This window comes from Parambassis ranga, chromosome 10, assembly GCF_900634625.1.
Source record: "Parambassis ranga chromosome 10, fParRan2.1, whole genome shotgun sequence".
NCBI classification, from domain to species: Eukaryota; Metazoa; Chordata; class Actinopteri; family Ambassidae; genus Parambassis; species Parambassis ranga.
In genome coordinates, this window is record NC_041031.1 from 11,799,386 (window position 1) to 11,811,426 (window position 12,041).

Below are 12,041 nucleotides of genomic sequence, written 5' to 3' on the forward strand. Positions count from 1 at the left end.
GGATAGCACAATATACGTGAGGTTCAGCTTGCTGCTGTTGCACCTTGCGTCTCCTCTCTGTATTTGAACAGCAAATGCAAAGATTTGGCGATTTCTAATTTAAAAAAAAAGTTAAATGGAAAATTACTTGATAATTCAACTCGCTGAATAAATAGCCTAACCTTTACATTTGTTTGTCTAATATATATTTTATTCTTTCCAAGATGATAGTTGAGGCTCTGTTTCCCCTGCCTCTCCTGAGCGCACGTCACTGTTTTTTTCTCATTAAAACACAGAAAAGTTAAATATACTGTATCTTATTCTTCCTGTCAACAATGGAAAAAATACTCATATTTGAAAAAAAAAATGATTCTAATGTGTATTTTGTTAACGCAGTTGAAAAAAATATTATCAAATACATGGGGTGGCGCTGTTTTATTAGTAAAAGGCCGGACCATAAACGCCATGACTATCAGACGTAGTTTACGCTGCACGTTTTTACACAACCGGACAGCTCCGTGGTGCTGAAAGACCTCCGCCAGTACACTATCAGCCTTGTTAGGGCGGTACATACATCTTCAGGGTAAAAATCTCTTTGAACATGCTTGAAATAAGCCTCGTTTTGGACAAGAATTATTATCTCTGGAAACGTATGACCTTTTATACCAATTGAGGGATTGTAGCACGACACGGCACAGCACGACAATAGATTCATTATTAACAATGGAGTCTTGCAAAAGGTACGTCCTGCTGGTTGTTGTTTTTTACATACTTCGCAACATATCGGCCTCAGCAACACATTATTCAATACCAGAAGAAATGAAAGAAGGATCAGTCGTTGCAAACCTCGCTACTGATCTCAGTCTGGATGTGAAAACACTGAATCAGAGGAAGATGCGTCTTGATATCATTGCAAACAAAAAATATCTGGATGTAAACAAAGAGACCGGTGAGCTGTTTGTGATCGAGAAAATTGACCGAGAACACATTTGTCCTACAAAGTCATCGGCGTCCTGCTATCTCAAAGTTGAAATTATACTAGAAAACCCATTGCGAATTTTTAACATAGAAATAGAAATTCTAGACATGAATGACAACGCCCCGCAGTTTCGCAGAGACGCCATACATTTAGACATATCTGAATCAACACCAAAAGGAGAGAGATTTTCTCTGAGCAATGCTGTTGATCCTGATGTTGGAGCTAATTCAGTGAAAACGTATCATTTCAGTGAAAGTGAATATTTTCATATTGAAATCCAGACTGGAAGAGATGGTTCAAAATCTGCTGAATTAATATTAACAAAGCCTTTAGATCGGGAACAGCATGCTGTTCATAATTTAATACTCACAGCTGTAGATGGAGGCACACCTGCACGTTCTGGAACAGCCAGTGTTATTGTTCATGTTTTAGACACAAATGATAATGCACCTGTGTTTGAAAAGGTCAGTCAGAGTGTTAAAATAATGGAAAATTCTCCTATTGGCAGCCTTGTTATACACCTAAATGCAACAGACTTAGATGAGGGATCAAATTCTGATATCAGTTACTCATACAGTTTATATACTTCAGAAAAAACTCAACAAACATTTAATCTGAATTCTGCCACTGGTGAAATTACTGTCAAAGGAATGCTGAACTATGAGGACTTCAGGATTTATGATATGGAAGTTATAGCAACAGACAAAGGAGCCAATAGTTTATCAGGACAATGTACCATAAAGATTCTAGTTGAAGACATGAATGACAACCACCCAGAAATATCTATTAAATCCTTTCAGAGTCCAGTCAATGAAAACATAGAATTAGACACAGTCATAGCTGTAGTTAGTGTGAGTGATACAGACTCAGGTGATAATGGAGTGGTGGATCTTCATATTCCAGACAACATACCCTTCAAACTGAGGGAGTCCTCTGATAACTATTATGAATTAGTAGTGTCAGAGCCACTAGACCGTGAGAAGGTCCCAGAATATGACATCACCTTCACTGTCACAGACAGAGGCTCTCCTCCTTTATCTGACAATGAAACTATGACATTAGAGCTGCTGGATGTTAATGACAATGTCCCACAGTTCCCTCAGTCATTTTATACTATACGTGTAATGGAGAATAACGCACCTGGGGCCTTGCTCAGCTCACTCACTGCCTTTGATCCTGACCTCCATGAAAACCAGTATCTAGTTTATTTCATTGTGGAGAAGGAGATAGCCAACACCTCCATGTCCATGCTGTTCTCCATCAACCCAGAGAATGGTAATCTTTACGCACTAAAAACTTTTGACTATGAGATCGAGAAGGAGTTTCTTTTCCACATTGAGGCCAGAGACTCTGGCTCTCCTCCTCTCAGCAGTAACGTCACCGTCCACATCATTATTGTGGACCAGAACGACAACGCTCCAGTTATTGTGTCTCCATGGCGCGCACATGGATCTGTGGTGGATGAAAAGATCCCCAGATCCACTGATAAAGGCTCCCTGGTTGCCAAGGTGATAGCCTTAGACACAGACTCAGTGCACAACTCTCGGATTACCTACCAGTTCCTACAGGTGACTGACGCCACCTTGTTCAGTCTGGACCAATACAACGGAGAGATCCGGACTATGAGGATGTTCAGTTACAGAGATCCACGTCACCAGAGACTGGTTGTTGTCGCCAAGGACAACGGGGAGCCTGCTCTGTCTGCTACAGTCACCATCAAGCTGTCCACAGTGGAGACTGCTGTCAAGGCCTACTCTGACATGACTGAGGTGTCTCTGGAATATGACATCTTTTCAGACCTGAACCTGTATCTGGTCATCGGTCTGGGCTCAGTTTCATTTCTCCTGCTCATCACCATACTGGTCACCATTGTGCTCAAGTGTCAGAAACCCAAACCCAGCAAAGCGGCTCCTCCCTGCAGGAACAGTGTGATCAGTGAGAGGAACTCCACCATCGCAGATTCCACTCTGGTCTCCAACGATGCCTACTGGTACAGTCTGTTTCTAGCAGAGACCAGGAAAGGAAAGCTGGTGGTCAGACAGCCTGTGCCAAAGGGCTCCAGATACATCGTGTCCAGTATACCAAGAGGGACAGGACAGACACAGACTAGTGACTCAGCTGCTTCCACTCTGCAGGTATGATGCACAAATACATATTTTCCTCCATATGTATTACAGGTATTTTATCCTCATTTAAATTCTAAAATGTAAGTTTTTTCTTACTCAAAGAAAATTAAAATATCTCATTCTTTCTATCAATAATAAGAAAAATTAGATTTAGGAAAATAACTAGACTAGAATTTAATGTGTATCTTGCAAAAGTATTTGAAAGATTGTTATTTTCAAACTCATGGGGTGGCGCTGTTTTATTAGTAAAGGGCCGGACCATAAGCGCCATGACTATCAGACGCAGTTTAAGCTGTACGTTCTGAAACAACCGGACAGCTCCGTGGTGCTGAAAGCCCTCATCGAGTAGACGATCGGCCTTGTTAACACGGATAATAAATCTTCAGGGTAAAAATCTGCCCAACTCTTTTTGGAATCAGGGTATTTGCGGAAAACTATTACCGTGACTGGAAACGCATGACCTACTATACCGAATGAAGGAACATAACACGGCACGACAATAGATTAATTTGTAACAATGAAGTCTTGCAAAAGGTACGTCCTGCTCGTTGTTCTTTTTCACCTAGTTCACACCAACTCGGCGTCAGTGACTCATTATTCAATACCAGAAGAAATGAAAGAAGGATCAGTTGTCGCAAACCTCGCTACTGATCTTAGTCTGGACGTGGAATCACTGAATCAGAGGAAGATGCGTCTTGATATCATTGCAAACAAAAAATATCTGGATGTGAACAAAGAGACTGGAGAGCTGTATATAGTAGAGAAGATCGACAGGGAATATATTTGCACTACAAAGTCATCAGCGTCATGCTTTCTGAAACTTGAGATGATACTGGAAAATCCTGTACGAATTTTTAATATAGAAGTAGAAATTCTAGACATGAATGACAACGCCCCGCAATTTCGAAGGGACACGATACATTTAGATATATCTGAGGCAACGGCGAGAGGAGAGAGATTTTCTCTGAGCAATGCTGTTGATCCTGATGTTGGACGTAATTCGGTGAAAACGTATCATCTGAGTGCAAGTGAATATTTTAATATTGAAGTACAAACAGGAAGAGATGGTTCGAAATTTTCTGAATTAATCTTAACAAAAGCGCTGGATCGTGAGAAGCAGGCACTTCATAATTTAATACTCACAGCTGTAGATGGAGGAACACCTGCTCGTTCTGGAACAGCCAGTGTTATTGTACGTGTTTTGGACACCAATGATAATTCACCTACATTTGACCAATCAATCTATAATGTTAAAATAACAGAAAATTATCCTATTGGAAGTCGAGTCATTCACCTTAATGCAACAGACTTAGATGAGGGAACAAATTCTGATATTAGTTACTCATACAGTTTATACACTTCAGAAAAAACACAACAAACATTTAATCTGAATTCTGCCACTGGTGAAATTACTGTCAAAGGAACGCTGAACTATGAGGACTTCAGGATTTATGATATGGAAGTTATAGCAACAGACAAAGGAGCCAATAGTTTATCAGGACAATGTACGATAAAGATTCTAGTTGAAGACATGAATGACAACCACCCAGAAATATCTATTAAATCCTTTCAGAGTCCAGTCAATGAAAACATAGAATTAGACACAGTCATAGCTGTAGTTAGTGTGAGTGATAAAGACTCTGGTGATAATGGAGTGGTGGACCTTCATATTCCAGACAACATGCCCTTCAAACTGAGGGAGTCCTCTGATAACTATTATGAATTAGTAGTGTCAGAGCCATTAGACCGTGAGAAGGTCCCAGAATATGACATCACTTTCACTGTCACAGACAGAGGCTCTCCTCCTTTATCTGACAATGAAACTATGACTTTAGAGCTGCTGGATGTTAATGACAATGTTCCACAGTTCCCTCAGTCATTTTATACTATACGTGTAATGGAGAATAACGCACCCGGGGCCTTGCTCAGCTCACTCACTGCCTTTGATCCTGACCTCCATGAAAACCAGTATCTAGTTTATTTCATCCTAGAGAAGGAGATAGCCAACACCTCCATGTCCATGCTGTTCTCCATCAACCCAGAGAATGGTAATCTTTACGCACTAAAAACGTTTGACTATGAGCTCGAGAAGGAGTTTCTTTTCCACATTGAGGCCAGAGACTCTGGCTCTCCTCCTCTCAGCAGTAACGTCACCGTACACATCATTATTGTGGACCAGAATGACAATGCTCCAGTTATTGTCTCTCCATGGCGCGCGCATGGCTCTGTGGTGGAGGAAAAGATCCCCAGATCCACTGATAAAGGATCCCTGGTTGCCAAGGTGATAGCCTTAGACACAGACTCAGTGCACAACTCTCGGATTACCTACCAGTTCCTACAGGTGACTGATGCCACCTTGTTCAATCTGGACCAATACAACGGAGAGATACGGACCATGAGGATGTTCAGTTACAGAGATCCACGTCACCAGAGACTGGTGGTTGTCGCCAAGGACAACGGGGAGCCTGCTCTGTCTGCTACAGTCACCATCAAGCTGTCCACAGTGGAGACTGCTGTCAAGGCCTTCTCTGACATGACTGAGGTGCCTCTGGAATATGACATCTTTTCAGATCTGAACCTGTATCTGGTCATCGGTCTGGGCTCAGTTTCATTTCTCCTGCTGATCACCATACTGGTCACCATTGTGCTCAAGTGTCAGAAACCCAAACCCAGCAAAGCTGCTCCCCCCTGCAGGAACAGTGTGATCAGTGAGAGGAACTCCACCATCGCAGATTCAACTCTAGTCTCCAACGATGCCTACTGGTACAGTCTGTTTCTAGCAGAGACCAGGAAAGGAAAGTTGGTGGTCAGACAGCCTGTGCCAAAAGGCTCCAGATACATTGTGTCGAGTATACCAAGAGGGACAGGACAGACAGAGGCTAGTGACTCAGCAGCTTCCACTCTGCAGGTATGATGAACTTTATATAATCAAATGTACGTTTTTCATACACAATTCGTTGACCTTTTCTTTAAAGTAAAGCCAGGGAGAATACGAACACAGTTGTTTTTTTGCTAAATCTCTCACAGTCTTATGCATTTCGTTAAACTAAAAAACTAGTATTTGTTCCCCCTAAGGAATTATTGTTCAGTAAACCACTTGGAATTTTACACAGTGTGGCGCTGTTCACTAGCTAAAGCAACCTTTCGCCTCCATGTCTGTGATTCTCTGTATTAACGGAAGCCGCTTCGAACAGAAGGGCAGCTCCGTGGTGCTGAATCTTACATTAACAGCGCGTCAAAATAGTCTCGCATTTAATCTATTGTCAGTAGGGCTGGATGACGATCCTAACCGTGTAAACCGGTGGAAAACTATTTTTTTATTGAGTGATTTGCCGGAAGCCGCTAAAAGAGGTCAATTACACGGTCTGATATGAAAATGTGGTTACTAAAAAGGTACGTGGCGTGTTTTGTTTGGTTTAGTTTTTTACATCTCATAACCACCTCAGTGACTCATTATTCTATACCTGAAGAGATGGAAGAAGGATCTGTCGTTGCAAATCTCGCTACTGATCTTAGCCTGGATGTTAAAACACTGAGTAAGAGGAAGATGCGCCTTGACCTCATCGCCAACAGAAAATATTTGGATGTGAACAAAGAGACTGGGGAGCTGTATGTTGTAGACAAGATAGACCGGGAGTACCTTTGTATAAAAATGCTGACATCGTGTTACTTGAGAATGGAAGTTACACTTGAGGATCCACTGAGAATATTTAACATAGAACTAGAAATTCTAGATATAAACGACAATGCTCCGCAATTTCGGAGAGATGCCATATATCTGGATATATCTGAGTCAACGCCTACAGGGGAAAGATTTTCATTAAGTAACGCTGTTGATCCGGATGTTGGGAGTAATTCACTAAAAACGTACCATTTGAGTGAAAGTGACAAATTTACTATTGATATTCAGACTAGAGGTGACGGATCAAAATTTGCTGATTTAATATTAAAAAAGCCTTTAGATCGGGAGCAGCATGCTGTTCATAATTTAATACTCACAGCTGTAGATGGAGGAACACCTGCTCGTTCTGGAACAGCCAGTATTATTGTTCGTGTTTTGGACACAAATGATAATTCACCTACATTTGACAAAGCAGTCTATAATGTTAAAATAATGGAAAATTCTCCTATTGGCAGCCTTGTTATTCACCTTAATGCAACAGACTTAGATGAGGGATCAAATTCTGATATTAGTTACTCATACAGTTTATATACTTCAGAAAAAACTCAACAATCATTTAATCTGAATTATGTCACTGGTGAAATTACTGTCAAAGGAATGCTGAACTATGAGGACTTCAGGATTTATGATATGGAAGTTATAGCAACAGACAAAGGAGCCAATAGTTTATCAGGCCAGTGTACGATAAAGATTCTCGTTGAAGACATGAACGACAACCACCCAGAAATATCTATAAAATCCTTTCAGAGTCCAGTCAATGAAAACATAGAATTAGACACAGTCATAGCTGTAGTTAGTGTGAGTGATACAGACTCAGGTGATAATGGAGTGGTGGACCTTCATATTCCAGACAACATGCCTTTCAAACTGAGGGAGTCCTCTGATAACTATTATGAATTAGTAGTGTCAGAGCCATTAGACCGTGAGAAGGTCCCAGAATATGACATCACCTTCACTGTCACAGACAGAGGCTCTCCTCCTTTATCTGACAATGAAACTAGGACTTTAGAGCTGCTGGATGTTAATGACAATGTCCCACAGTTCCCTCAGTCATTTTATACTATACGTGTAATAGAGAATAATGCACCCGGGGCCTTGCTCAGCTCAGTCACTGCCTTTGATCCTGACCTTTATGAAAACCAGTATCTAGTTTACTTCATTGTGGAGAAGGAGATAGCCAACACCTCAATGTCCATGCTGTTCTCCATCAACCCAGAGAATGGTAATCTTTACGCACTAAAAACGTTTGACTATGAGATCGAAAAGGAGTTTCTTTTCCACATCGAGGCCAGAGACTCTGGCTCTCCTCCTCTCAGCAGTAACATCACCGTCCACATCATTATTGTGGACCAGAACGACAACGCTCCAGTTATTGTCTCTCCATGGCGCGCGCACGGCTCTGTGGTGGAGGAAAAGATCCCCAGATCCACTGATAAAGGATCCCTGGTTGCCAAGGTGATAGCCTTAGACACAGACTCAGTGCACAACTCTCGGATTACCTATCAGTTCCTACAGGTGACTGATGCCACCTTGTTTAGTCTGGACCAATACAATGGAGAGATCCGGACCATGAGGATGTTCAGTTACAGAGATCCACGTCACCAGAGACTGGTTGTTGTGGCCAAGGACAACGGGGAGCCTGCTCTGTCTGCTACAGTCACCATCAAGCTGTCCACAGTGGAGACTGCTGTCAAGGCCTACTCTGACATGACTGAGGTGCCTCTGGAATATGACATCTTTTCTGACCTAAACCTGTATCTGGTCATTGGTCTGGGCTCAGTTTCATTTCTGCTGCTCATCACCATACTGGTCACCATTGTGCTCAAGTGTCAGAAACCCAAACCCAGCAAAGCGGCTCCTCCCTGCAGGAACAGTGTGATCAGTGAGAGGAACTCCACCATCGCAGATTCCACTCTGGTCTCCAACGATGCCTACTGGTACAGTCTGTTTCTAGCAGAGACCAGGAAAGGAAAGCTGGTGGTCAGACAGCCTGTGCCAAAGGGCTCCAGATACATCGTGTCCAGTATACCAAGAGGGACAGGACAGACAGAAACTAGTGACTCAGCTGCTTCCACTCTGCAGGTATGATGCAAAAATACACATTTTCTTCCATGTGTATTCCAGGTATTTTATCTAGGTTTAAATTCTAAAATGCAAGATTTTTTTTATCACTGAAAGAAAAAATACAATAGGCCTGTATCTCATTCTTTCTATCAATAATAAGAAAATTTAGATTCATGAAAATAAATAGATTTTAATGTGTATCTTGCTAAAGTATTTGAAAGATTTTCATTTTTAAACACATGGGGTGGCGCTGTTTTATTAGTAAAGGGCCTGACCATAAACGCCATGAATATCAGACGCAGTTTACGCTGCACGTTCTGAAACAACCGGACAGCTCCGTGGTGCTGAATGCCTACAGCGAATACACGATCAACATTGTTAGCGCGGAACATAAATCTTCAGGGAAAAAAATCTACCCAACTGTTTTTGGAATCAGGGTACTTGTGGAAACCCATTACTGCGACTGGAAACGCATGAACTACTATATCGAATGAAGGAATATAACACGGCACGACAATAGATTTATTTGTAACAATGGAGTGTTGCAAAAGGTACGTCCTGCTCGTTATTCTATTTTACCTAATTCAAAACAACTCGGCGTCAGTGACTCATTATTCAATACCAGAAGAAATGAAAGAAGGATCAGTCGTTGCAAACCTCGCTACTGATCTCAGTCTGGAGGTGAAATCACTGAATCAGAGGAAGATGCGTCTTGATATCATTGCAAACAAAAAATATCTGGATGTGAACAAAGAGACTGGAGAGCTGTATATAGTAGAGAAGATCGACAGGGAATATATTTGTCCTACAAAGTCATTGGCGTCTTGCTTTCTGAAACTTGAGATGATACTGGAAAATCCTGTCCGAATATTTAATATAGAAGTAGAAATTCTAGACATGAATGACAACGCCCCGCAATTTCGAAGGGACACCATACATTTAGATATATCTGAGGCAACGCCGGGAGGAGAGAGATTTTCTCTGAGTAATGCTGTTGATCCTGATGTTGGATTTAATTCAGTGAAAACGTATCATCTGAGTGAAAGCGACTATTTTAATATTGAAGTTCAAACAGGAAGAGATGGTTCAAAATTTTCTGAATTAATCTTAACAAAAGCGCTGGATCGGGAGCAGCATGCTGTTCATAATTTAATACTCACAGCTGTAGATGGAGGAACACCTGCTCGTTCTGGAACAGCCAGTGTTATTGTTCGGGTTTTGGACACCAATGATAATTCACCTACATTCGACCAATCAACCTATAATGTTAAAATAATGGAAAATTCTCCTATTGGCGGCCTTGTTATTCACCTTAATGCAACAGACTTAGATGAGGGATTAAATTCTGATATCAGTTACTCATACAGTTTATACACTTCAGAAAAAACTCAACAATCATTTAATCTGAATTCTGCCACTGGTGAAATTACTGTCAAAGGAATGCTGAACTATGAGGACTTCAGGATTTATGATATGGAAGTTATAGCAACAGACAAAGGAGCCAATAGTTTATCAGGACAATGTACCATAAAGATTCTAGTTGAAGACATGAATGACAACCACCCAGAAATATCTATTAAATCCTTTCAGAGTCCAGTCAATGAAAACATAGTATTAGACACAGTCATAGCTGTAGTTAGTGTGAGTGATAAAGACTCAGGTGACAATGGAGTGGTGGACCTTCATATTCCAGACAACATGCCTTTCAAACTGAGGGAGTCCTCTGATAACTATTATGAATTAGTAGTGTCAGAGCCATTAGACCGTGAGAAGGTCCCAGAATATGACATCACTTTCACTGTCACAGACAGAGGCTCTCCTCCTTTATCTGACAATGAAACGATGACTTTAGAGCTGCTGGATGTTAATGACAATGTCCCACAGTTTCCTCAGTCATTTTATACTATACGAGTAATGGAGAATAACGCACCCGGGGCCTTGCTCAGCTCACTCACTGCCTTTGATCCTGACCTCCATGAAAACCAGTATCTAGTTTATTTCATTGTGGAGAAGGAGATAGCCAACACCTCCATGTCCATGCTGTTCTCCATCAACCCAGAGAACGGTAATCTTTACGCACTAAAAACGTTTGACTATGAGATCGAGAAGGAGTTTCTTTTCCACATCGAGGCCAGAGACTCTGGCTCTCCTCCTCTCAGCAGTAACGTCACTGTCCACATCATTATTGTGGACCAGAACGACAACGCTCCAGTTATTGTCTCTCCATGGCGCACACATGGATCTGTGGTGGAGGAAAAGATCCCCAGATCCACTGATAAAGGCTCCCTGGTTGCCAAGGTGATAGCCTTAGACACAGACTCAGTGCACAACTCTCGGATTACCTACCAGTTCCTACAGGTGACTGACACCACCTTGTTTAGTCTGGACCAATACAACGGAGAGATCCGGACCATGAGGATGTTCAGTTACAGAGATCCACGTCACCAGAGACTGGTTGTTGTTGCCAAGGACAACGGGGAGCCTGCTCTGTCAGCTACAGTCACCATCAAGCTGTCCACAGTGGAGACTGCTGTCAAGGCTTACTCTGACATGACTGAGGTGCCTCTGGAATATGACATATTTTCAGACCTAAACCTGTATCTGGTCATTGGTCTGGGCTCAGTTTCATTTCTCCTGCTGATCACCATACTGGTCACCATTGTGCTCAAGTGTCAGAAGCCCAAACCCAGCAAAGTGGCTCCTCCCTGCAGGAACAGTGTGATCAGTGAGAGGAACTCCACCATCGCAGATTCCACTCTGGTCTCCAACGATGCCTACTGGTACAGTCTGTTTCTAGCAGAGACCAGGAAAGGAAAGCTGGTGGTCAGACAGCCTGTGCCAAAGGGCTCCAGATACATTGTGTCCAGTATACCAAGAGGGTCAGGACAGACAGAGACCAGTGACTCAGCAGCTTCCACTCTGCAGGTATGATGAACTTTTCATGATGAAATGTACGTTTTTGATACACAATACCTTGACCTTTTTCAGTGAAGTAAGGTGAGGGACATTATGAACACAGTTGTTTTTTGCTAAATCTCTCATAGTCTTATGCATTTCGTGAAAATATTTACTTTTTACAATTAGTAACGTTTGTTCCCACCCAAAGAATTATTGTTCAGTAAATCACTTGGAATTTTACACAGTGTGGCGCTGTTCACTAGATAAAGCAACCTTTTGCCGCCATGTCCGTGATTCGCTGCATCAACATAGT

The 12,041-nt window shown here is 41.9% G+C and overlaps 4 protein-coding genes across 4 annotated transcripts; all 4 read left to right on the plus strand.

Moving 5' to 3' along the window:
• The first annotated feature begins 550 nt into the window (after positions 1-550).
• LOC114442196 (protocadherin alpha-C2-like) lies at positions 551-3,099 on the plus strand. The gene has a single exon (XM_028415553.1). It carries the CDS (start codon positions 703-705, stop codon positions 3,097-3,099), a length of 2,397 nt encoding a protein of 798 aa, XP_028271354.1. The 5' UTR covers positions 551-702.
• A 502-nt stretch (positions 3,100-3,601) lies between these two features.
• Positions 3,602-5,998, plus strand: LOC114442197 (protocadherin alpha-C2-like). Its single transcript, XM_028415554.1, has one exon. It carries the CDS (start codon positions 3,602-3,604, stop codon positions 5,996-5,998), a length of 2,397 nt encoding a protein of 798 aa, XP_028271355.1.
• A 462-nt stretch (positions 5,999-6,460) lies between these two features.
• Positions 6,461-8,854, plus strand: LOC114442198 (protocadherin alpha-C2-like). Its single transcript, XM_028415555.1, has one exon. The coding sequence runs from the start codon at positions 6,461-6,463 to the stop codon at positions 8,852-8,854; it is 2,394 nt and encodes a 797-aa protein (XP_028271356.1).
• Positions 8,855-9,364: 510 nt separating this feature from the next.
• On the plus strand, positions 9,365-11,761 carry LOC114442195 (protocadherin alpha-C2-like). The gene has a single exon (XM_028415552.1). The coding sequence runs from the start codon at positions 9,365-9,367 to the stop codon at positions 11,759-11,761; it is 2,397 nt and encodes a 798-aa protein (XP_028271353.1).
• The last annotated feature ends 280 nt before the right edge of the window (positions 11,762-12,041 follow it).

Excerpts from the sequence above, each read along its gene's own strand:
- LOC114442197 (XM_028415554.1), top strand. The coding sequence starts at position 3,602 with ATGAAGTCTTGCAAAAGGTACGTCCTGCTCGTTGTTCTTTTTCACCTA.
- LOC114442198 (XM_028415555.1), top strand. The coding sequence starts at position 6,461 with ATGTGGTTACTAAAAAGGTACGTGGCGTGTTTTGTTTGGTTTAGTTTT.
- LOC114442196 (XM_028415553.1), top strand. The coding sequence starts at position 703 with ATGGAGTCTTGCAAAAGGTACGTCCTGCTGGTTGTTGTTTTTTACATA.
- LOC114442195 (XM_028415552.1), top strand. The coding sequence starts at position 9,365 with ATGGAGTGTTGCAAAAGGTACGTCCTGCTCGTTATTCTATTTTACCTA.